At 60.0% G+C, this 21,426-nt stretch overlaps 3 protein-coding genes across 3 annotated transcripts; 2 read left to right on the top strand and 1 right to left on the bottom strand.

Annotated features, from left to right (window-relative positions):
* Window positions 1-305: 305 nt before the first annotated feature.
* Window positions 306-6,425, top strand: LOC113448980 (cadherin-1-like). Its single transcript, XM_026719850.2, has 9 exons — window positions 306-382; window positions 3,242-3,382; window positions 3,655-3,810; window positions 4,309-4,453; window positions 4,741-4,913; window positions 5,137-5,220; window positions 5,655-5,797; window positions 5,877-6,015; window positions 6,212-6,425. The coding sequence occupies exons 1-9, from the start codon at window positions 332-334 to the stop codon at window positions 6,299-6,301; spliced, it is 1,122 nt and encodes a 373-aa protein (XP_026575635.1). The 5' UTR covers window positions 306-331; the 3' UTR covers window positions 6,302-6,425.
* Window positions 6,426-6,468: 43 nt separating this feature from the next.
* On the bottom strand, window positions 6,469-11,787 carry DRC4 (dynein regulatory complex subunit 4). The gene is made up of 11 exons (XM_026719849.2): window positions 11,057-11,787; window positions 10,757-10,882; window positions 10,467-10,664; window positions 10,177-10,383; window positions 10,028-10,082; window positions 9,468-9,673; window positions 8,862-9,029; window positions 8,339-8,425; window positions 7,721-7,930; window positions 7,152-7,217; window positions 6,469-6,764 (listed from the first exon to the last, which is right to left on the bottom strand). Exons 1-11 carry the CDS (start codon window positions 11,057-11,059, stop codon window positions 6,615-6,617), a joined length of 1,476 nt encoding a protein of 491 aa, XP_026575634.1. The 5' UTR covers window positions 11,060-11,787; the 3' UTR covers window positions 6,469-6,614.
* Window positions 11,725-21,222, top strand: DBNDD1 (dysbindin domain containing 1). The gene is made up of 4 exons (XM_026719816.2): window positions 11,725-12,096; window positions 16,767-16,919; window positions 17,013-17,153; window positions 18,922-21,222. The coding sequence occupies exons 1-4, from the start codon at window positions 11,859-11,861 to the stop codon at window positions 19,074-19,076; spliced, it is 687 nt and encodes a 228-aa protein (XP_026575601.2). The 5' UTR covers window positions 11,725-11,858; the 3' UTR covers window positions 19,077-21,222.
* Window positions 21,223-21,426: the final 204 nt, after the last annotated feature.

Below are 21,426 nucleotides of genomic sequence, written 5' to 3'. Positions count from 1 at the left end.
GACCACCTGACGGGATCCCACAGCGGCCTGCCTTTGAAACTGGCAATGGGGCGCCTGCCTTCGTTAACGTCCAAGCGCCACCACCTGACCCTGGGAGGCGGCCTCCCACCGGCAGGGCACTCCAGAACCTCTGCCCAAGGTCGGCCACACACCCCCTGGGCAAGAGGCGCTCTCTGGGTGTCTCTTCCTCCCATCCAAAGGATGCGGACTGGCACTCGGCCCTGTGGCTTATCTTCTCAGCGAAACTGCTCATGCAAGCAGGGACTTTGCCCTGCAATTAATACCCACCTGCGAGCCACTTGGCCACAACGGAGGGCAGAGGAAGAGGACGATGGGCTGCCTGGGGATCGTGCTGCTGCTTGGCCTCACCTTCTTCCTTCAGGTAGGCTTGTTGTGGTGGGTGGGATGCCGGCAGGGAGCAGGGAGACAGATGGTGCAGCTACTGGGGAATGTCCGAGTGCAGAAATGGGTTTTGCTCCTGGACTGACCGTCCCTTTGGAGATCTTGGACTCCAGTTTCCATCAGTCCCTCCCAACCAGCACAGGCAGCAGCAGGAGAGCATCAGAAGCAGAAATGGGCTTTGGAACTCTCTGAGAAGCCCCACTGAGGGGAGATGCTGGCGCTGGAGAAGTGGACGTCAATGAGCCAGCATGGAGTTGCGGTTCCGTTCACCCCAAACTGCCCCTCACCAGCAACAGAGTTTGGGGGAGTCTGGCTGCAAAGTCAGCAGGCTGGCTCACCTGTAGTAGTGGCAGAGCGGGCCAGATCCATCATCTTCCCCACCTGGCTCTCTGGGGAAAGAAACGGAGCAGGAGAGGCCCCATAAGGATGGGGAAGACCTGCATCTCCAGGCAGCAGGTTCCAAGCACCAACTCCGGGGGGAGGGGGGCGGGGGGAGCCCAGAGGTTGATGTTCTGTCGCTTGGAAAGAAAAGGCCAGCCACGTGGTGGGTTTAATCGAGACCCTGCATGCAAAGACCACCCGTTCCTTCATTACAAAACCTTGAGAGGAGCTCCGGGCACTAAGATTCAAACTCTAGCATAGGGTCATTGCTGGGCAGCAGCCTCGCCACCAAGAAAGCTTTCAGGGAATCGTTCCAGAAGGGCTGGGAGGACCAGCGCTGGCCCCCCTCCCCAAGAAAGAAAGCCGGGACTCCACAGGGCAACCTCCGAGGCAACAGCAAAAGGTTCAGGGGAGGGGGCTAAGCTGCTGGGTTTGCCAAGCGAATTAGTCTTCCACCGTCCTCCCTGAAGGCCCACAGCCCAGTGCCCCACCAACTGCAGGGCCAGGCGTGGACTGAAAATATGCACCCACAGCCTGATGTGTTTCTCTCCTTTAAAACAAACAGGGGGTTTCCTAAGGGTGAAGCAGGGGCAGGAAACTTTAAACTTTACACAGGAGATGTTTTCCATGCACTGCAAACACTCAGCCTCAGGGAAGAGACCACTACAGACCCGTTAAGTGGCCCAGGCCAGGGTTGGAACAGGGTCCCTCCACTTCTCAGGTGCGAAGGGTGGTCTGGCCTAGCTACTTCAAGAGCTACATTGAGATCAAGAGGAAGGATGTGCAACGGTGGGAAAGGGCTTGCCTCCCCCTCCCCCCTCATGGATCGTGTGTCCCTGCTGAGATGTTTCATCTATGCATGGGGGTGGGGGGGTGGGAATAATTTTCAGCTGAGAGAGGAGTTCTTTCTGCAAGAAAAAAACATGCGATAGATTGTCCCCAGTGGAGCAGAACTTCCTGACCTCTCTTTCCTGGGGTGTCTTTGACCTTCCACCAGGAAAGAAGAACAGAAACTGCTTTCTCGCTCAAAGTCCAGGAAGGTGGAAATCAATAAACCCGAATCACAAAGATTACCTCCACAATCACAGTCACACACACACAAGTTCCCTTTAAGAGAACCAAATCTCTAAACATAAAAAGTTCTACATTGGGAAAGACAAACACAGGAAAAATGAGGAAGATGACAGTCATCTACATGGACTTCCAAGTCAGCCTAACCAAGCCACCAGTTATCTTCGTATTATTATCTGCTGAAAGATGGTCTTGGCTTTAGCCCAGTAGTTCAGAATTCACTGCAGGGGTGAACGCTGCACGTTTTTCCTGTGGGCTATTCAGTTTCATAGACCAGAGAGGGCGAGTGATCGCCAGCACCCTTGGGAAGACCAGAGAAGGAACACGGATATTCTGGAGCCAGCTCACAAGTGGCTCATATTCTGGAGCCATCCCACATTCCCAAAAGCTTTCAGTGGCTGATAAAGATGACAGCTAATTTTCATTATTGTGCCACTATATAAATAGGCTTAAATTAAATAGGCAGCTTTCTGGGGCAAAATAGCCGGAATTCCCTTAAGTAGTTTGTCAGGTGCTTTAGAGGGCACTCTTGGGTTACACAAAGCTTTGTCACAGCTTCTCTCTGATGTGAGAGCAGGCCGCGTGGTGCGTTGGGGTGCACAGAGAGAAACAGGGATGCAGTCCTGAGGCCAAAAGGTCGCCCACGAGTCAAATGTGACCTTTGCTACAAAAGGGTCCATTCCTCTTAACGGCCCGGGGAAGGGGAGCCTTTCTTAGGTGAAGTCTGGACTCCATAATCCCACCTCCTCTTTTACTCATTCTGCCTCTCAGACGGAAGCCTCCCCGGCTCCCTCCCTCCCTTCCCCCTCCCCCCTCCCTCCCTTCCCCCTCCCCCAATCAAGTCCTCGCTGCTCTTTTCTGACTTACCTAGGAAAAAGTCCCAATTAACTGGATGACTTGCTTTATGAAATTAAAGCTTAGAAGCAACAATTCTTCGTAAACACAAGTGGAAGAGAATAAGGGCTGTTTGTGGCAGCACTTGAAGGGCAGAGACCCAGAGGTCAGATGGGCAATTCCAGCTGGAGGAATCCCTGCAGGACCGCAAGAAGCCAACGCTTTGTGGAAAGCCCCCACCCGCTCCATCCGCCCTTCATTCCACCCCTCAGAGGTTTCGCTATTTCGCGGTGCTGCTTCGAAGAAGAAAAAGGGCCCCCAAAGGCTGTGGGGACAGGAGAGGGGAGGTTGGCAAAGGACAGCCTGGGGGGGGGGGAGGAGTTTAGGCTGCTCCCCATTTTAGCTGTAGACCCAGAGCAGGAAGCCTTGGGGCAGAGTCTCTCCACTGGCTTGGGCACAGGCATTTCCAGGGGGCAAGGAATCACCGAGGCAGCCTCTTCCTCTGCTTTCCCTTACTCAAGAGGGATCCAGAGAGCCCCGTCTTTATTTACAGGAGGGTCTGTCTGCTCAGGCGGAGGGGCTGCTCTTCCGAGGATCTGGGCCTGGCCTGAGGCGGCAGAAGAGAGACTGGGTCATCCCTCCGATTCTTTGCTCTGAGAATGAGAGGGGGCCTTTCCCCAAGAACCTGGTGCAGGTAAGGACTTTGCTTCTGCTGGGATTCTCTTGCACCTTTTAGGGTTAGGCAGCAAATGACCCAGAAATGCAGGGCCCCAAATATTGCTTCACCCGAGCTCGGCTGAACTTGTGGCAGCGCTGAGTGGACATTTGCCCTAAACCCCTTGGCTCTCACTTCAGCCGAGCTCAGGGCCTGCATTTCTGCCCCGGGCCAGGCAACGCAGCTGCCCCGGAGGGTGGGGAGGGCTGCTGGCCCACCCCGGTCCCTGACCCGATCTCCACCCCAATCAGATCAAGTCCAGCAAAGACAAAGAAAGCATCGTCTACTACAGCATCACCGGGCAGGGGGCCGACATCCCTCCGGTCGGCACCTTCATCATCGAGAGGGAAACCGGCATGCTGAAGGTGACCCGCCCACTAGACAGGGAGAAGATTCCCCGCTACGTGGTGAGTCCACGTGGCCTGCTGTGGTTATACACGTTGCTTTCAATTCTGGGTGGCTGCACTGGGTGGCGGAAGAGCGCCTGGAAATCGGCCATGGGGATTGGGCGGGAGGGCAAAGGTCACTGCGTCCTCTGGGATGCCAGGACAGCTGGGTCCCTTTTGGGTGGCAGAGGGTTTCGTCCCAACCAGAAAGCCCGCGAAGGAACCCCGTTTAGAAGTCGGCGACTCTGGAGGGAAGCCACCACTTTCCTAAAGTGCCTGTTTATTCCTGTCCAAGAAAAGTTCCCGTCTCCTGCCGTGGTGGCCCCCAGGGGCCTGAGGGGCTCCCGGGACCCCCCCGTCCCAGGCCTTCCGAGGGCATCCCTTGTCCTTCAGGGCCGCCTCTGCAGAGCTGGCAGCGCTGGGTGCCAAGGACTGTTGAGCTCTGTGAAAGAGGCTGCCTGGCTGCATCTCCGGCTTCTCTTCTCACCCCTGGTGAATAACGGCCTTTCTCCCCCGCAGATGCTTTGCCACGCGGTGTTAGCCAATGGCCAGACAGCAGAGGACCCCAAGGAGATCATCATCAATGTTGGCGACCAGAATGACAACCGTCCAGTGTTCACCCAGAGGGTCTTCGAAGGGTCCGTGGAAGAGGGAGCTAAACCAGGTAGGGGAGTCTGGGTGAGGACACAAGACCCTGGATCCCTCTGGGCCACAGGCACAAGCCCTCCAGGACAGTCCTGTCAAAGCCATCCAGGCCGCCCCCTCAGGCCGACGCCCGCCCAGCCATGCCCCCGTGGGATTAAGTAGACAGTCTCTGTGACCGCCGGAGGCGCTGGGGGTTGCCCAGAAGCCAGAGGCTTTTCCGGCCGGGAGGCGCGGAGGGAGCTGGGCTCATGCTCGACTCCGGCGCTTGTTTCAAGGGAGCCCCTTTCAGCAGCCCTCCTTCCCCAGGGACATCGGTGATGACAGTGACGGCCACGGATGCAGATGACGCCATAGACTCCTATAATGGCGTCATCACTTACTCCATCCTCAGCCAGGAGCCGGAGCCGGAAAAACAGAGGTTCACCATCAATAAGGAAACTGGCCTGATCAGCGTGGTTGTGTCTGGTCTGGACCGAGAGGTGAATGCCGGGTGCTGGGACAGGTTGAGTGGGGGTCCTTTGCCCTCCTCTCACATTCCTGGTTTTTCTAAGAGCCACAACTGTGTGTAGGCCAGAGGTCTGGAATGAAGGCCGAGTTTTAAGCCACCCTTGACAGCTGCTGGACCCATCACAAAGTAGGTGCCCCTCTTTAGTCTGGGGGGGGCTCTGCTCCTCCCACCCCAGTGAAGTCCTCTCTTTCCAGAAAGCCCCCAAGTACACTCTGATTGTGCGAGCCGCGGACCTGGCGGGGCAAGGCCTTTTCTCCACTGCAACCGCAGTGATCCAGGTAACTCCCGAGGATCTGCTGGGAGGCCTCCATCCCTTCCCTCTTCTTCCCTGGACCTGCGCTTTGCCCAACCCCAAAGCTACAAGCTTTGCCACCAAGAGCCGATCCCCTGCGAGGGCCCTCACCAGTAACAGCCGGCCCCGGCGGGGTTAATGCTTCCTGCCGAGTCATGGCTGGCTCCCTGCCAGGCCTCCGCAGGAAGGGGCTGGATTGAGAAAGCCAGAAATGGACGGGCTGCCAGACGAGGGTGGAGGGCGACCCCAGGTGAATCCGGCACTCCCCCCGCAGCAACGTGGCCTTCCGGGGGGCATCACCCAGGAAACTGGGCAGGCCCGCAGCAGCCTCCTCCCAGGCCGGGAGGGGGCCGGGAGGGGTGGGAACAAGCTCTGCCGGGGAGGGCAGAGCTCACAAGGGGGCTCTCTGCTTGGATCCAGGTTGCCAACTCCAGCGAGGGCCACCACACTTCCCTGAGCGTCCATGCGCTGAATGTGCTCACTGGCCTCCCTGCCACTGGCCTGGGCGTGCACCTCTCTCAGCTCCGAGACTCCAATCAGGCCTGGATGGAGCTCATGACAAGGTGGGGAGATGGGGGAGCCCCCGCCCCCCTTGGCCAGCTGGGCGGCCCACAGCCTCACCCGGCTGCCTTCTGATTGCAGCGCGACCAGCACGGATGGGCGCATGGACAGGAGCCCACTGGCCTCCCTGCAGCTGGAGAGTGGCACCTACAAGCTGCGCTTTGCCACGGGGGAGTACTGGCAGCAGCAGGGCCTCAGCAGCTTCTACCCTTACGTGGAGGTGAGTTTTCGCTTCAGCTGCACAAGAGGGAGGGAGGGAGGGAGGGAGGTCCTCCTGTTGTCCTGCCCCCCTCTGACCAACAACAGAAAGGGCCAGCCTCTCCCTCCCTGCCAGCCCGGGGCCTTTCTTCTGCAGCCGGGAAGGCTCCCCTGCTGAGCCCCAGAGGTCCAGCAATTCTTCACCTTTCCTTTTGCAGGTTGTCTTCACCATCACAAAGGCCGAACGGAAGGTGCACGTCCCGCTGCTGCTCAGCCCCTACTCCTACGCAACCTACCGGGGGAGCTAGTGCCAGAGCTGCGGCTTCCCTCAGGGCGGGGCTGCTGTGGGATCCTGGGCCGTCCAGATGGGGCTGCCCCCAAGGCCAGCTGTGACGCTACTCAGGGTGGGCCTAATAAAAGATCTACCTTGAAGGGGTGTCACGAGGGTAAATCAAAGATTGCTGCGCTTCGGCCATTTGTCTGACATTTACAAAAAGTATTAAGTCTTTAATACAAAAGGCAGGCAGGTGAGCCCAGTCTCTTTTGGGGAGGGGGGGGCTTCCTCCATTGGCCCCCCCAAGCTGCAGGAGCATTGACTCTCTCGACTTCTGAAGAGCTCTGCTAGGTGGGGGTGGAGACGAATCCTGCAGGGCCCTGCCCAAGGGTGTGTCCCAGCATGGAGGTCTCCAGGGGTTTGAAGCCCAGGTTGTCCAAGGGGATCCCGAAGGAGGTGAGCTTCGCCTCGTACGTTTGCAGCAAGTCGTTGTGTGCCTGCGAGGGGAGAGGCCAGAGGAGGAGCTGGGGGCCCCCTTGGGAGCCTGCCTTGCACAGCCCCTGCTCTCTCCCTGCTGCCCAGGGACAGCTGCAGGCCTGGGCTGGGGGGCCCCTCCGGCCAGGCTTCTCCAGGAAGCAGCTCTGCAAGCATGGGCCACTGCCCCCGCCCCCAAACTGGAAAGGCTGCAGCCCAACAGGTCTAGAGGGAGACGCCCTGGCAGCAGGACCCTGAATACCGCAGGGCTCAGTGGATGCTACAAGCAGAAGCGGCTTCCCCAGCCAAGGACCTCCGGATGCCCCCTGGCTCTGGGGCTGCGGCAGGGAGTGTCTGGGGCGGCCTCCCCCAAGCCCCTCAGCGAGGCTCCTCCCGCTTGCGACTCTCACCTTGCAGACTCTGGCCAGCTCGTACTGGAGGTCTTTGATCGCGTTGTTCTTGGAATCCAGCACGTCCTGAGAAGGAGGAGCACAGGGCTGTTAAAACCGCACTCGGGACACCAGCTCCAAGGCAGCTTTTGTGGTGCTGCTGCTGACCGTGTGTGTGTGTGTGTGTGTGTCCCTAACCTTTCCTTCCCGTGCCCTTTCCCCATCTTGCGCCCTCCGCTTTGGAAGCCAGAGTGAGGCTGACTTTCCCCCAAGAAAGGGAAGGAAAGCTCTGCAACCCAGAGCATGTCTGAGCGGCTCAGTGCCGGATCCAGTCTGGGCGTCCGGAAAGCAGCAGCTGAGCACAGGAAGGCAGAGTGCTTGACCACAAAAGCAGCTGCTGGGGGGAGGGCAGGTCCCAGGGAGGGGTCTGCTAGGGTGCATCTCCCGCTCCTGGCGCCGACCACGGTGCCCGGAATGCCTAAGAGGCTCGCGAGAGACCGATTCCCACCTTCTGGCCAGGCTGGAAATTGGCCCGCAGTGCCGTTTCAGGCAGCTGCATCTGGTCTCCAGAGGTTGGGTGGGTCCCATACCTCCAGCTTGTGGGTGACCACCGTGAGAGCGCTGGGATCCAGATTGGAGGCCGCCAACACCTCGTTCAGCTGCACTTCCTTCTTCTCCAGGAGGCTGGCGAGGCCAATCAGCTTCCGCTCCAGCAGCAGGTTCTTGAAGCCAGTTTTCTGCTGGACCTCATTAATGGCTTTGGTGAACTTCTGGTACAGGTCATCACGCTCGTCCTGAACCTGGGGAGACAAGTCAGCACGGCAACATCCCTCTGAAGTCAACAGCAGAGAGCACGAAGCGATTTCCAGCACCAGGCTGTGTGGCTGTTATTAAGGATGCCCAGCGCCCAGACAGGCGGCCGGTAGGGAAGCAGCCGCGGAAGGAAGGAAGAACGGCAGGAAACGTCCTCAGCATCTAAAGCGCCAGCCTGAAGGCCGGTGGGACTGAACGGGAGAATGCAGAGGGCTGACCTACCTCCAAGCAGTTCTCAACCTATGCCAAGCGTGCCAGCACACAGTGCGGATGGGGTGGGGTGGGGTGGAGTTCCCGCGGCTCTTCATGGAGGCAGGCTGGCTTTTCCCTCCCTCCCCCCCCGCCCATGCCAGGATCCCCCCCCCCCCACGCAGAGGCTGGCCCTCAGCCCTCACCTTGCTGAATCTTTGCTGCAGCACTTCGTGCTCCCACTGGAGATCCTTCAGGTCTTTCTCTGTGACCTTCAGCCGGGCCCGAATACTCTGCGGGGCAGGGGGGGAAGGGGGCTGAGAAGAACTCTCAGACCTTTGCGGGTTGGGGGAATGAAGACCACGCAAAAGGAGGGTAAGAACGCAAAGGGGGCCTCCAGGGCTCTTCTACACCCCTCGGCTTTCACCCTGTGAATAGCAACGTCTGCTGGGCCTTGCCGCTGAAGAGCTCAAGGGGCCAATCGCCTGCTCATGGCCCAGGAGCTGCGTTCAGGGGGTCTGCAGGGAAACAGCAGCAGCGGCAGCAGCGGCAGCAGCAGCGGGAGGAGGAGGAGGAGGAAGCAGCAGCCCCCCCCCTCCTTTGTTTCTCCCTAAGAGACTTTCAAGAGGGCCACAGCAGCTCCAGTTGCTGGCGTCAGGTCCCCTCGGCGACCCGCCGCCCTACGCGCTGCCTGGACGCCTGTCCCCAGGCCAAGGGCCCTGCACTTACTGCCAGTATGGCCTTGTCTTTCTCGTAGTGCGCCAGCTTCCGCTGCAGCTCGGAGACCTCATCCCGGGCTCGCTGCAGCGGATCCGCCAACCTCTTGTTCTGCAAGAGCACTTCCGCCATTTCCTTCTCCAGGTGATCCTCTTTCTTCTTCATCTCCTCCATCTGCTCCTGTGTCCCAGGGGGTTGGAGGAGGGGGAGCATCTCAGGCCTTCAGGGCCAGCGGCTGCCGCTTCCCCTCCAACGGCTCCCGCTCCGTCCAGATCCCACACGAACACCCAAAGACCGGGACGACGGGACGGGACGAAGCTCTTGCAGGTGCTTTGGCCCATTTCCCCAGGGAGCCCGACTGTGGATTTTTATTTTTTCCTCTTGAACCGATACTTACTTTTATTTTTCACACAACTGATACCCAATAAACTTCTAAAAGCAGCTCCAAACATAGGGCCACCTGCCCCATGCCAAGAAAGGAATGCAAAACTTCCAATTACAGCAGGGGCTGGCCCACCAAGCCCCCGTGAATCCTCTAGTCGGAGCAGCCAAGCCATGCCCACACGGGGGTCCCGGGGCTCTGCCGATGCCAGCAGAGAAGGCTGCTCTGTGCTTTACCTTGAGGGTATTGATCAAGGCCAAGTTGTTGAGGGTGACGTCATTGTAGTAGTTCTTGATGTCGCTGAAGGCCTTCTCGTGATTCTTCATCAGCGTGTTGATCTGGCCGTTTTTCCTCTCCTCGATCTCGTGGATTTCCGTCTTCCTGCGCAGGTCAAGCTCATCACGCAGCACCCGCATCTTCTTCTCGTACTTAGCCTCAATCTCTGCAGAAGCACCACCAGGCAGGCTGGGCTGAATGCTCCACTGTCATCCTGTCTATCCTCGGCTGATGGCTGCAGAGGAAAGGGGGCAGGTGCCCCCTGAGCCTGGAGATCCCCAAAGGCCCTGGACAGCCTCACCCCCATAAAGCAGCATGCGGTCTCTGTAACTTTCCGGCACGCAAGTCCCTTGCAGACTGCTGCGGGTGAGGGGCCCCTGCTTTCTGGCTTTGGAGACGCAGGAGAAAGGTAGACTCTGCAGCCGCAAGCATTCCCGCTGCCTGCTAGGAAGCAGCGCTTACGGACTTCTAGGCTTGCCTGAGAGACCAAGCCACGGCCGTGCTGAGTCCCGAGACTGACCTTTCACTTGCCTCTCAAAGTCGTTCCGCAGGTGTGTCAGGTCTTCCTGCTGTTTCTGTTAAGACAGCAGTGCTGCTGCTCAGCTGAGGCGAGGCAGGCTGGCCGGCTTGCTCTGGGAGGGGGGCGGCTTTGGGACAAGCAGGACTTACCAGGCGGAGGTTCTTCACCACCATCTCGTTGGCCAGCTCCTGCTCCTTCAGCTCCACCTTCAGGGTGCGCATGTCTTTGCGCAGCTCCGTCTCCTGGGACCGGTGGTCCTTCTGCGCCAGCTTCATGGCCACCGTGCCCTCCGCCTTCAGCTCCGTCAGGTTGTTCTGGTGCTCGTAGAGCAGGTGCTTCACCTTCTGCTTGTACACCTGGGGGGAGGAGCAGCGGGAAGGTTCGGGGGACAGGAACCCCGCAGGGAAGGCCCAGGTTTGGGGGGGAGGGCGACCCCGACCTTGATCTCCACTTGGTGCCGCTCCTCCGCCTCCTCCATCTCCCGGTCCTTGTTGCGCAGCTCGGCCTTCTTCTCGTCCAGCTGCCGCCGGGTGATTTCCCAGAAGGTGTGGATCTTGTCGCGCTCCAGCTGGAAGTAGTTGCGCTCCTCCCGCTCGCGGTCCAGCTCCTCCCGGATGCGGCCCATGTGCTCCTCCAGCTGCAAGAGGCCCGGCAGGCTCAGCCCAGCAGGGACCCGGGCCGCGCCGGCCCCCGCGGCAAGACCCCCAGCCCGGCCCCGGCGGCCCCAACCTGCTCCTTGGACATGCCGTCGGGGGGCAGCGCGTCCACCACCGCCGGCCCTTTGGCGCCTTTGCCCTTCTTGCCGCCGCCGCCGCCGCCGCCGCCGCCCTTCTTCTCCGCCTTCTTCTTGGGCGCCTACGGGAGGGGCGAGGAGAGGAGCCGCGGTGGGTCCCCCTGCACGGCGGCAGCCCCCCGCCCGGAGCCCCGCGGCCCGGCATCCCGGCGCAGCCACCGGGCGGGCCGCGGCGGGAGGGCCGAGAGCCGCCGCAGTCCCCGGCCGAGGCGCCCCGCCGGCGGAGCCAGCCTCACCATGACGCCGCGGGAGAGAGACGCTCGGCCGCCGCGTCTCCAGGCAACCGGCCTCCAAGTCTCGCGAGAGGGGCGGGCCGCGCAGCCGCCCCTGACGACCGCCCTGGCAACGGGGCGGGGCCGCCGTCGCTGGCGGGCTGGGAGGGGGCGGAGGCGGAGGCCGGCGGGCGGGGCGTTGGGCCCAGCCAGGAGCCGGCCAGGGGAAGCGGCCGCCGCTGCGCTTGACCAGGAGAGGGCGCTCCTGCGCGTGGACAGAGGGCCACCCGGTCTGCAGCGCCGGAGCCCCGAGCCCCCCGGCTGCGGAACGGCCAAGCCTCGGGGGGCCCTGTGAGCAGCGGCTCCTGCGCGGGGCAGCCGAGAGGCGCCGGGTGTCTCCGGAGCCTGGACTCAGTCACGGGCCGCTGCAGCGCAGCCGCGGGGATCGCCGGGGAACGCGGGCCAGGCTGGCTCCCCGGGCGGCCTCCCGAAGGCCCGCCCGCGGCCCCTGCAAAGCACCCGGCGGGTCCGTCCACGGAGGGGAAGGCGGGCGCCAGGCCCGGCCAAGCAACCTCGCCCTCCAGGACCGGCTCCGGCCGTTTCGCTGCCTGCCGGAGGCCGGGCGAGCATCCCGCCCCTCCGCCCTCAGGTGACAGCCTGAAGCGAGGCGCTTCGCTTGTGCTCAGAGCGCCCTCGCCCTCCCGAGGCGGTTCCGCTCGGCTCCGATGCCCGCCTCGCCACGGGCCGCTGAAGCCACTGGCCCCGCCCGGCGCCTCCTCCCCTTGCCCTGCGCTGCTCGGCGGCCCCCTGCCTCCTCCGGGCTCTAATGCGGCGGCGGCGGCGGCGGCGGCGGCAGGACGCGCTCGGCCCCCCACCCTGCGCCCTCCCCCGCGCCGGGCCCGCTCCTCCCCGCCGGCGATGTGCGCTCGGGCGGCGGCTGCTGCTGCTCCTGCTGCTGCTGCTGCTGCAGTGGTCGCGGCGGCGCGGAGGGAGGCGGCAGCGGCGCAGCGGGCATCTGGTGCAGCCGGGACGGATGGAGACGGCAGGAGGGGCCGCCCCCCCGGGTGAGTGACTCGGTCGGCGCGGCAGGCGAGGCGCTCCGGGATGCGGCTGGCGGCGCGGAGGAGCAGCTGGTGCTCGAAGGGGGGCCCAGCGAGGTGGCGGGGCCGGGGTGGCCCGTGGGGTGGCCCAGAGGCTTTCTGCTCTCGGGGAAGGAGCCATGAGCGGGAAGGACGGAGCGGGCCCGGCCAGAAAAGCGGCCTTCTCTCCAGAAAGGCGCCGCCTGTCAACTTTGCTCGCCCCTTCCCACTTCTCCCCTCGCAGGGCTGGAGCGCTGACAGCCAAGCGGCTCCCAAGAGCTAAGGCGGCTCCGGCAAATAAGTCTCCCCCGCCCCGCCTCCCCGTCGCTCGGCCGTCTTTGGGCGCTGGGGACGCGACGGAGCTCAAGCCGAAAGGGAAGCGAGTTGCCCGAGGGACGGCAGGCAAGGCAAGCCGCGGCCTCCTGTGGGGAGGCCTGGAGGACGCAGTGGGGTGTGACTGGAATGCTCTCCGACTCCTGTGGCTAAGAAGCACGTGTGAATGTGCGCGAGGAAGGAAGCGGGCCTCTGGGGTCGGAACTGCTACCGCTCATCAAAGCTGCCGGAGCTTTGGGTGGGTTCAGCCTCGGTTTCAAGAGCTTCATGTCCGGCTGCCCTGACCCAGGCGGGCCGCTGCTTTTGACCATTCTGGGAACTTCCAAATTCCAGCGCGGGCAGGGAGTGACTTGACGGGGTGGAAGAGCTCCCGGAGTTTCTGCATCGGAACCATCATGTACCAGATCCCTCCCCAGACTTCAGTGCCCCCTCCCCCCATTGATGGTTGTGGGGAAGGGCTGCCCGTTTGGGGTGGTCTGCAGCTCAGCGGGTCCGCCCCCCCACTTCCCTGGCTGTGCTAACCTGCAGCCGGAGCCAGGCTGGGCTCGGGTCCTGTAACGTGAGTCAGCAGCAGCGGTGAGAGTGGTGCGCCCGACGACTCTTCCGAGCCCCCTTTCGACCGCAGGGCCGCTGCTGGACCAGAGCAAGGCGGGTGGGAACCCAGTGGAGGGGATCAAAGGAACAGCCTGCTCTGCGTCTGGGGGGGAGGGGCCCGGCAGCTGGAGGCAGGTGGAAGCTTAAAGGGGACCCGAGAGGATTGGAAAGGGCTTCTGGCAAGCAGCTCTCCAGCCAGAGAAGCTCGCAGGCACCCAGCTCTCCCACCCAGGTCTTGACTGCATCCTTTGGGGGCTCCGGTCGGTGGCAGCTGCGGCTTCTCCAGGCCACAGAGCTGACCTTTCTGCTTTCCATTGTGCACATTCCCCCCCCTCCCCCCATGAGAAGCAGGTGAGATCAAAGAAAGTCGGTTCAGCGTCTCCTTGTTCTGGGAACTCTTTCCAGCCATCCCAGTAAGAAGTGGCCCCTCTGAGCAGAGGGTTGCTCCTTTAGGATGGGAAGTGACCGTGGTTGGCTCTTCCTGCAGGCTTAACTGCTTGCTGAAGGCAGAGAGACTCTGGCTAGAAAAGGGAGCCAGGCAAATGTGAAAATGGATCAGTGGAATTAGAGAAAAGCCCCAGCCAGAGATTCAGAACAGAAAAACAAAATTAATCCACAAGGAGGAATCTGGCAGTCCAGTCCTTGGGGGGAGCCAGTTGGAATGAGGACCCGGCCCTCTCTGCTGGGACTGGCAAAGAAGGGGGCTTGGCCTGCTGGAGACGGGAGGGCTTGAGCTGCCTCCTCTGACCCACGGGACCCCTGAGCCCAGCTCCATCCCTCCCCACAGGCAGTATGCTGCCCCCAGAGTGCCCAAGAGATGGGGGTGATCCCCGCTGGAAGAGCTGAGCGAGAATGTGGGCTTGCCAGAGGGGGATTCCCCAGCTTCCTGGGGGTACCCTGGCCCCCACCCTCTGCAGGTGCAGCCTTCCTGTGCATGGGAAGATATAGTGGATAAGGAGACTGGGATATGAGCAGGTATGTGGGAGAAACGTCAGTACAAGTATGTCACTGGAGAAATGTTTAGGTTAAATAAGAAAGATGAAGATGAGGAGTGTGGGAAACGAGGAAAAAAACCCAATTAGATTTGAAGCACTATTGAGGGCAAGAGTCAAGGGATAGAAAGAATTGCTACTTAAATATTAAGGAAGATAGAAACAAACTACATAGAGGAAATTTTCTTTTCTTTTTTTTTATGGAACTGAAAAGATAGAAAGATTAAAGACTTATAGATCTTAGGCGTCTTTTTCTTAAAGTACACTCAAATAATATTAAAAGGATTGTTTACATTTGATTGAGATAAAGAATACCAATATTGTGGTGAACTGGATTATTAAATAATAGAAAGATTAAGGTTTTATAGATGTTAGATATCTTCTTTTTATATAAGGTTTAAATAGTATAAAAATGATTACATTTGATTGTGATAAAGATTACTAATATTGTGGTAAATAGGATTAATATGATCGATGCTTGGAATCAACATTATTCACACATAATATGGATGTAAAGTAGAAAGGGAGAGGAGGAAAGGAAAAGAGAGGAGGGGGAAGGAGAGAGGGAAGGAGAGGGGAGTAGAGGGGAAGAGAGGGAAAGGAAAGAGAGACGGGGAAGGAAGCGGAGGGGAGAAGGAAAGAGACGGAAAGAGATGGATTGTTGATGTATAATTGAAAATATGATGTATTATAAAGGAAAATGCATAATAAAAATATTATTTTAAAAAAGCAAGAAGTCCTGTGCATGAAATGCAGAACAGGAATAGCCACACCAGCATGGCAGACTGTGCTGGCTGGGAGGGAGGGAGGGTGGATGGGCGGCAGCCATATGCTCTGCCTGAATGTGTCTGGCCAAATGCTGGAGGTGGATGAGCGGAGAGGCAGCCCTGGGAAAGGAGGGCGCTTACGAGGGCCCTCTGGCCAGCAGCACCTCGGGGCTCCTGCTGAAAGCACTCCTCTCCATGGGGGAGGTGGGGGTTTGCGGGGTGGACACACGGCTTAAGGGGAGGGGCAGGCAGGCCCTGCTAGAAAGGGGCTTCTGGCCGACCTCTGAGACCCTCTGGGGCTCTTCCCAGAAGCAGCCAGGGGGACGACAGGCTCTCAACCCCGCAGGCAGGAAGGCCAGATGAAGAGCCCCTTCCGTAAGGGAGATGCTTCCAAGTTCAACGCTATTTGCCTGCTGGCCTCAGCCTACTGAGAGCTGGAAGTATCCTGTTATATTCACGCCTCCTTTGCCACTTTCCCACACTCAGCTTGTTAAAAACCTGGCCATGAATAATTCAGGGCTTTGAGCGCTGAATGCTGTTTTTCTCCCTTCAGCTGGGCTGCCCCATCCCCATACATAAAGCTGGGATGTTCCCCAGGAATCTGGCGTTAGCGTGTCCTCTCCTTTGCCAGCACCCAGCTGGGCCTGGAGGCCAAGTCAGGCTGTGGGTTGCGAGAGCTGTGGTTGTCTCCTGTGCTGCTATAAAAGGCGAGAAGCGGCAGGGAGGTTTTGGCCGGGGCCTGTGGCTCCACTCAGGCTCCAGATTTGAATTCTCCCCCTGAATGTGTTTCCGCAGGTGTTCAGCCCGTGATCTGGGCCCCTTCAGGTGCCGGGATTCCTTCCTTGTCCTCAGCCGCAGGAGGGTGAGAGGGGAAACCCAAGGCCAGCCCACCTCTGGGCTCCTTTTCTGCTCTCCCAGCTGGGGCCCGTCCTCTTGGCTGACCCCCTCAAACGGGCCCCAATAGATCCAGGGAATTTGGGGGGACAGTCTCAGGCGTCTGCAGACAAACTAACGGGGCACCTGGGCCAGGAGCAGCCGTGGGGGCCTGCAGAGAGAGGGGCAGGCTGTGGGTCAGAACGTCCGCTGGGTGCGCATGCAACCCGGTCTGCAGGCAACCCCCCCGCTTCACATTCAGACACGAGCAGGTGCTGCTCCCGGCACCCACTTTCTGCTTCCCCCTGGATGCTGCACCCCTCGCCCCTCCCTGGGAGCTGGCAAGAGGGGTGGAAAAGGGCAACCTGGCTCACCCGCCTGGCAGGCACCGGGGTGATCCAGACGCCCCTCCATCTGGGAAGAGGGTGCCCGAGGAGAGCCGGCCTGCAGACCCCTTCCTTCTCTGAGATGGATGAACCACGCCCCCCTGGCTACGTTTCTTCCCTCCTGCCCCACGGCTCCCTGGAGCAGGCCCTGCTGGAACTTCAAGGGCAGGCGGGGCGGCTGCTGAGAGCCCCCGCAGAGAGGCAGAGGGTCACTGAGGCATGCCTGGCACACAGCCAGCTCTGCAGGCCCCATTTGCCCTCCCCCCGCGGACAGATCAGCCTTTGTCCTCTTGCCACCTGCTCCCAAAGAAGGCGGCCTTCTGTCTCTGCAGGCGCGAGGCTGGGGGCCCGAGCGGAGCCTTGGTTCCTGGTACCCAACAGCTGCTGCTCATCAGCTCTGCACACGCCGTCTGGACTGGAGGGGTCTCTCTGAGGTGGGGGCTGTGGCTGCACACGCAGCCAGCAGGCAGGAACCGCCCAACAGAACAGTGGGAGGGCAGCCCCTCGGCAGCCCACGCCCATCAGGAAGGCCCTGATGAGGCCGGGGAGGGGAGGGGCCTTTCCCCCAAAGGAGACCCCAGGAGCCCCCTCCAGGTGGGCCCCCTAGAGAGGCAAGAGGCCGAGGCTGAAACCGGCAAAGTCTCATCCTTCCTGGGTGAGGCTGAGCAGGCCGGGCCTCTCTGTCCTCATGCCCCGTTTTGTCATTTCAGAGCTGACCCAGGAAGCCCCCAAACTGGAGGGCCAGACCCCCATCACCCTCTCCATGCACGGGCTGGTAGAAGAGCCCCAAAGCTGTCCGGCGGAGGAGGAAGGAGGGACCCCAATCCCCACCTCAGGGCTGCTGCAGGTTGCCGAGCGCCGGCGTAAGTAGGGGGCTGGCCGTGGGGGGAGGGAGGCTTCGAAAGGGAAGCTCCAGAGAAAGATCTTGAGCTCCCCTCCCCCCAATCTCTTCTCAGAACCCCTGAGCAGCGTTTCGTCTCTCGAGGTGCATTTCGACCTGCTGGACCTCACGGAGCTGACGGACATGTCTGACCAAGAGCTGGCAGAGGTCTTTGCCGATTCCGATGAGGAGAATGTAGCCAGAGAACCCACTGCTGGTAAGTCCCCCCTCCCACCCCTGTGTGTGTGCGTGTGTGTTTTGATTAGGAGGCATTCAGTGACAAGCACATCCTCTGCTGTGAGTGACAGCTGAGGCTCTGCTGGCACCGAGGTTCCTGTGCTTGCTTTGGGGGGCTGCCCCCTGCTGCCTTTGGCTCTGCCTGACCCTCTTGGTCCTCCAGCGATCAAAGGGGGAAACTGGAAGGACTCTTTCCTTCGACCACTGACAAGGGGCCCCCACATACCACTGAAGGCAGCTGGGGGGCAGCGAAAGGGCCTCTGAAAGGAGGCAACCAATGCCGTTCTCCTCAGTTTAGGCAGCTGGGTGAGCCCCATGATCTGGAGCAGGGGTCGCCCACCTTTTGGACCTCAGGGACCACCAAACTCATAATTTTAGATCCCAGGGACCACTAACCGGTTCTGTGGGCATGGCCTAATTTGTGGGTGTGGCTTGTGGTCATGTGACCGGCTGGGCATGGCTTGTATGTAAATATAAGTATTTATATAAATATTGAATGTTTTATAAAAAAGAGCAACTTTTACCCCAAATCAGGCAAAGCAGGCAGATTGAGTTGCTCATAGAATCATTCAGTGATCTATCTGCCATCGGCTAGCTCAGTCTCTCAAATTTGCTTGCCGTGAGTCTGCACTGAATTTGCTTGCAAGCAAACCTTCAGTCCTAAGGGAGGTTTGGCTGTGCTGAGCCGAAGATCTAAAGACTAGCTAGAAAGCAAGAAATCCAACCATTTCCTGCTTCCTAGCTAATCTAAATCTCCCGGCACAGCAGAACAGATGATGGTCGGAAAAAGGGAAAATAGCATTTAGCAGGCAAATTTACCGGGTAAGGAGTGAGAGGGCAGGGAGGGTTCCTGCGAGCCATGTGGGCAGTGCAGCCTTGTGTTTTTGTACAGCTTGGATTAATTGCTTTGTGGGGGTGCTCTGGGGGTGAGATTTCTCTGCAGCCCACCAAAATTTTCTCAGGGCCCACCAGTGGGCCACGGCCACAGCCACGGCCCACTGGTTGGCAACTGCTGATCTGGAGCACCCTCCCCCGTCCAGGTGGCCATAATCCAACAGGCTGCACACACTTCGGTTGGATGCTGGCTCAGCTCTCCTGGCTGTGGCAGAGAGGCCACCTGGCCATGGGGTGGTAGCAAGGTGTGCGTGGCAGCCAGTGCTGCATGAAACCTGCTTAATCCAGCGTGCACAGCTATGCGCACAGTGTGTCTCTTACACAGACACAGCCAGGCACGCAAGTTGCATCGTTAACTCCAGCTTGCCAAGGGGGCCCCTGATTCAGGCCACAAGAGACCAAGGAACAGCTGGACTGCGCCAGGGCCAGCAGGCGGGAGCTCAGCAGCTGCCTTGATGGCCCTGCGCCCCACCGTACTGTCTCTTCTACCACCTCCCCCAAGACAGTGCAATGTGCTGCTGATGCTGCAGCTAATATGCTGGGTTGGAGGTGGGGGGCGGGGGGGCAGCAGCTGCTGCCGCCACTTCCCAGGGCCAGAGATGCGAATCTACCTCCTTGAGGTGGGAACAGGCCAAGCAGTAAGGAAAAGCTGCCTAGTTGGAATCAGCCAGCAAGGGAGGGGGGATGGAGAAGCTGGGGGGGAGGAGCTTCCTGTGGAGGAGACAGAACTGGGGAAGTCTGCAGCCCCCACAGGAGCCTCTCTCTGAAGACGGGGCTGAACGGGGAGCTGGAGCCGCTGGGGTCTGGCCCGCAAAGAGCTAAAGGGGACCCCCCCCTCTCCTATTCCTGCACAGGACTGCATCCCCACTCGACCCCCCGAGCTGGCTACCTCCGCTCGCCCTCCTGGACGAGGACAAAGGCTGAACCGGGGCACGAGAAGAAGCACCTCGGCGATCCTGAGCTCCAAGCAGGCCCTTTCCTGCCTGTGGAAAAGCCAAAGGAGGAGTAGGCAGGGGGGGGGGGGGCAGGAGACCCGCCCAGGTGCCAACCTTCACATTTGGAATTCCTCCTACGCAGCCGGACATTGGCAAACTGCGTCTTGTGCCAAGAGCCCCCCCTCCTCCTTGCCCACCATTTAATTTGCCCACCTCCTTTCAGGCCCCAGCAGCCGCCCCCCTGCGTCCCCTCCCCCCCCCGCTGGGCTGCCTATTTCCTGCAGGCACTTTGAACCTTCCGTGCTCTCTTGGGTTGGAGAAGGCAAACTGAGTGACCGGTGCTCCCCCAACCTCATGGGGGGGGGGCTGCCGAAGCCTGAAGGACGGGGGGGGGGGGGGCGCCCCCTTCAGCCGTGTGCCTTGAGTGCTGCTGGGCTGAGCCAGGAAGCTCCTCTGCCAAGACAAGCTGCCCATTATACCAAAGGAACCGAGGGGCAGACGTGGCGCCATTTCTGGGGCACTGAAACAGCGTGACTTCTGGAATTTTCTCTCTGCTCTGAAGCACACCTCCTTTCCAATGGCCTTAATGCTCGCCCGCCGCTCCTCAGCACCAACGCAGCTGGCCCAACTTCAGCCAGGCCCAGGGACCCTCCCTGGACCCGATGCCCACCTGGGTCACAGTCTGCATTGCCAACTCAAGCCGTCATTTACTTCAACCTTTAAGAAAACACCGCACAATCTGATCCCGGAGCTCAGCGTTGGGAGGTGGCGACTGCCCTGGGGCCATCAGCAAGGGGCCTGGCTGGTGGACAGTGCTGCTCTGCCGCCCCTCTCAACCTTCCCCCCCCCCCCCGCAACTGTCAGGCCAGTCCTTGTTCATTCAGATGGTCCACGGTCCCTCCTTCAGCATAACAGCCCAGGAGAAGGCACCCCGAGTAAAGCAGCAGAGCCAGGCTGGCTTCCTTCTCGATGCCACGAGGGACCGGCGGCCATCCAAAGCTGCCAGACAAGAGACGTCCCCGGTGTGGGCAGCCAAGGTGCCTGCAAGGCTTGCTGTCCAGGGCCAAGAAAGGGGAGAGGCCCAGGGTTACTTGGGCTTGGCGGGACCCACCTGGCTCACAGCTCCTGAGGCCACCTGTGTTATATCCAACATGGAGACAAAATCCCAGGAAGTCTGCTCAGTGTGAGTGTGTGTGTGTGAGTGTGTGTGTGTGTTTTTTCCAAACTATAAAAATAAAATCCTCCCTGGCTGCTAGCAAGAGTGGCCTTCAGCTCTCCATCTCCATTAGGACTACCCAGAGGGACTGAAGTGAACTTTTTCAATGCTAACGCCACAAGGGGGGGTGGACTCCTGACAGGCATCCGGGCAGGGATCCCCCTGGCACAAAAGGGCCAAGCTGCTCCTTTTGTGAGGGGCAACAGGAGATCCCGAGCCCCCATTCCCTGCTTGCTCTCCGGCCTCTGGGCACAGCTGCTGGAGAGAGGCTGATCTGCGGAGGGACAGCCAAGGTCTGATCAGCAGCCCTCTAAGCCCCATGGCCCAGAAGGGCATCCTGTGAGGGTCCCAGTGTGGAGCCCCCCCCCCTCGAGAAGCAGCACAACACGCCCCTCCCCCTCCGGGTTGGCCTTGCAGGCTCTGCTGAATCCTGGCCATATCCTGTGCTGGGGCTGGGCACCCGTCTTCTCGACATTCCAGGCTGCATGTTGGGGTCAAGCCCAGAGGTTCTCCGTTGTTGGCTTTTCCTCAACCAGGCAGCGTTGGCGTCCTGTGGGGCAATGCAGCGAGCCCCTTACAAGATGATACGGCTACCCACTCCCGATTGCGTACAGCTGCGCCATGGAAGACAGATTTGATGTTGGTCTGATGGTAGAGCGCCAAGGAAGCCAGCCCAAGCACACAAGGGGTGCCTATTTGCACCCTAAACACCGAGGAGCACTTTCTTGTGTCCCAGCATCACGGAAACACTGGCTAACCTCCCAGGAGAACGCAAGACCTTCACAACTCCTGCTTCCTGCAAAGCAAGGCCCGCCTGGGATCTCCACAATACTCCACCCAACGAGTCTGGGGTCCTCAGAACTTGGAACCTCCGTCTTTGTTGTGTTCCTTCTGCATCCCTATTTTAACCCTCCCCTCCCACCTTCGGATTAAATTCTGTCTGTACTTGTACAGCGCCCCTCTGCTACCTCCAATGTTCTGGTGATTAAAGTTGTTGCAAATGGCCTCTGTAGGGTTTTTGCTCCTCCCAATTCTTTTCAGGCAGTGGGTCAGGGCGTACACCAAGAAAGCCATAGCAGGGAAGCAATTTCTGCTACTGATCAATGCGACCTCTGCTAGTTTCTAAGTAGGCAGAGCCACGCAAGTCAGGAAAATGATCCTGGTTTAAGGCAGCTGCTTTTATTCCAAGCTCGGACCCACCCAGGCGT

Source organism: Pseudonaja textilis, chromosome 11 (assembly GCF_049901715.1).
Source record: "Pseudonaja textilis isolate UNSWEBS1 chromosome 11, rPseTex1.2, whole genome shotgun sequence".
NCBI lineage: Eukaryota > Metazoa > Chordata > Lepidosauria > Squamata > Elapidae > Pseudonaja > Pseudonaja textilis.
This window is presented reverse-complemented; position numbering and strand designations above follow the sequence as displayed.

Coding starts and splice junctions, on each gene's coding strand:
- DRC4 (XM_026719849.2), bottom strand. Junction 10,665..10,756: donor ACGGCATGTCCAAGGAGCAG/GTTGGGGCCGCC, acceptor GGCCTCTTGCAG/CTGGAGGAGCACATGGGCCG. Junction 7,218..7,720: donor TGGTCACCCACAAGCTGGAG/GTATGGGACCCA, acceptor CCTCCTTCTCAG/GACGTGCTGGATTCCAAGAA.
- LOC113448980 (XM_026719850.2), top strand. CDS start 332: ATGGGCTGCCTGGGGATCGTGCTGCTGCTTGGCCTCACCTTCTTCCTT. Junction 383..3,241: donor GCCTCACCTTCTTCCTTCAG/GTAGGCTTGTTG, acceptor CTTTATTTACAG/GAGGGTCTGTCTGCTCAGGC. Junction 4,914..5,136: donor TGTCTGGTCTGGACCGAGAG/GTGAATGCCGGG, acceptor CTCTCTTTCCAG/AAAGCCCCCAAGTACACTCT.
- DBNDD1 (XM_026719816.2), top strand. CDS start 11,859: ATGCGGCGGCGGCGGCGGCGGCGGCGGCAGGACGCGCTCGGCCCCCCA. Junction 12,097..16,766: donor AGGAGGGGCCGCCCCCCCGG/GTGAGTGACTCG, acceptor TTGTCATTTCAG/AGCTGACCCAGGAAGCCCCC. Junction 17,154..18,921: donor AGCCAGAGAACCCACTGCTG/GTAAGTCCCCCC, acceptor ATTCCTGCACAG/GACTGCATCCCCACTCGACC.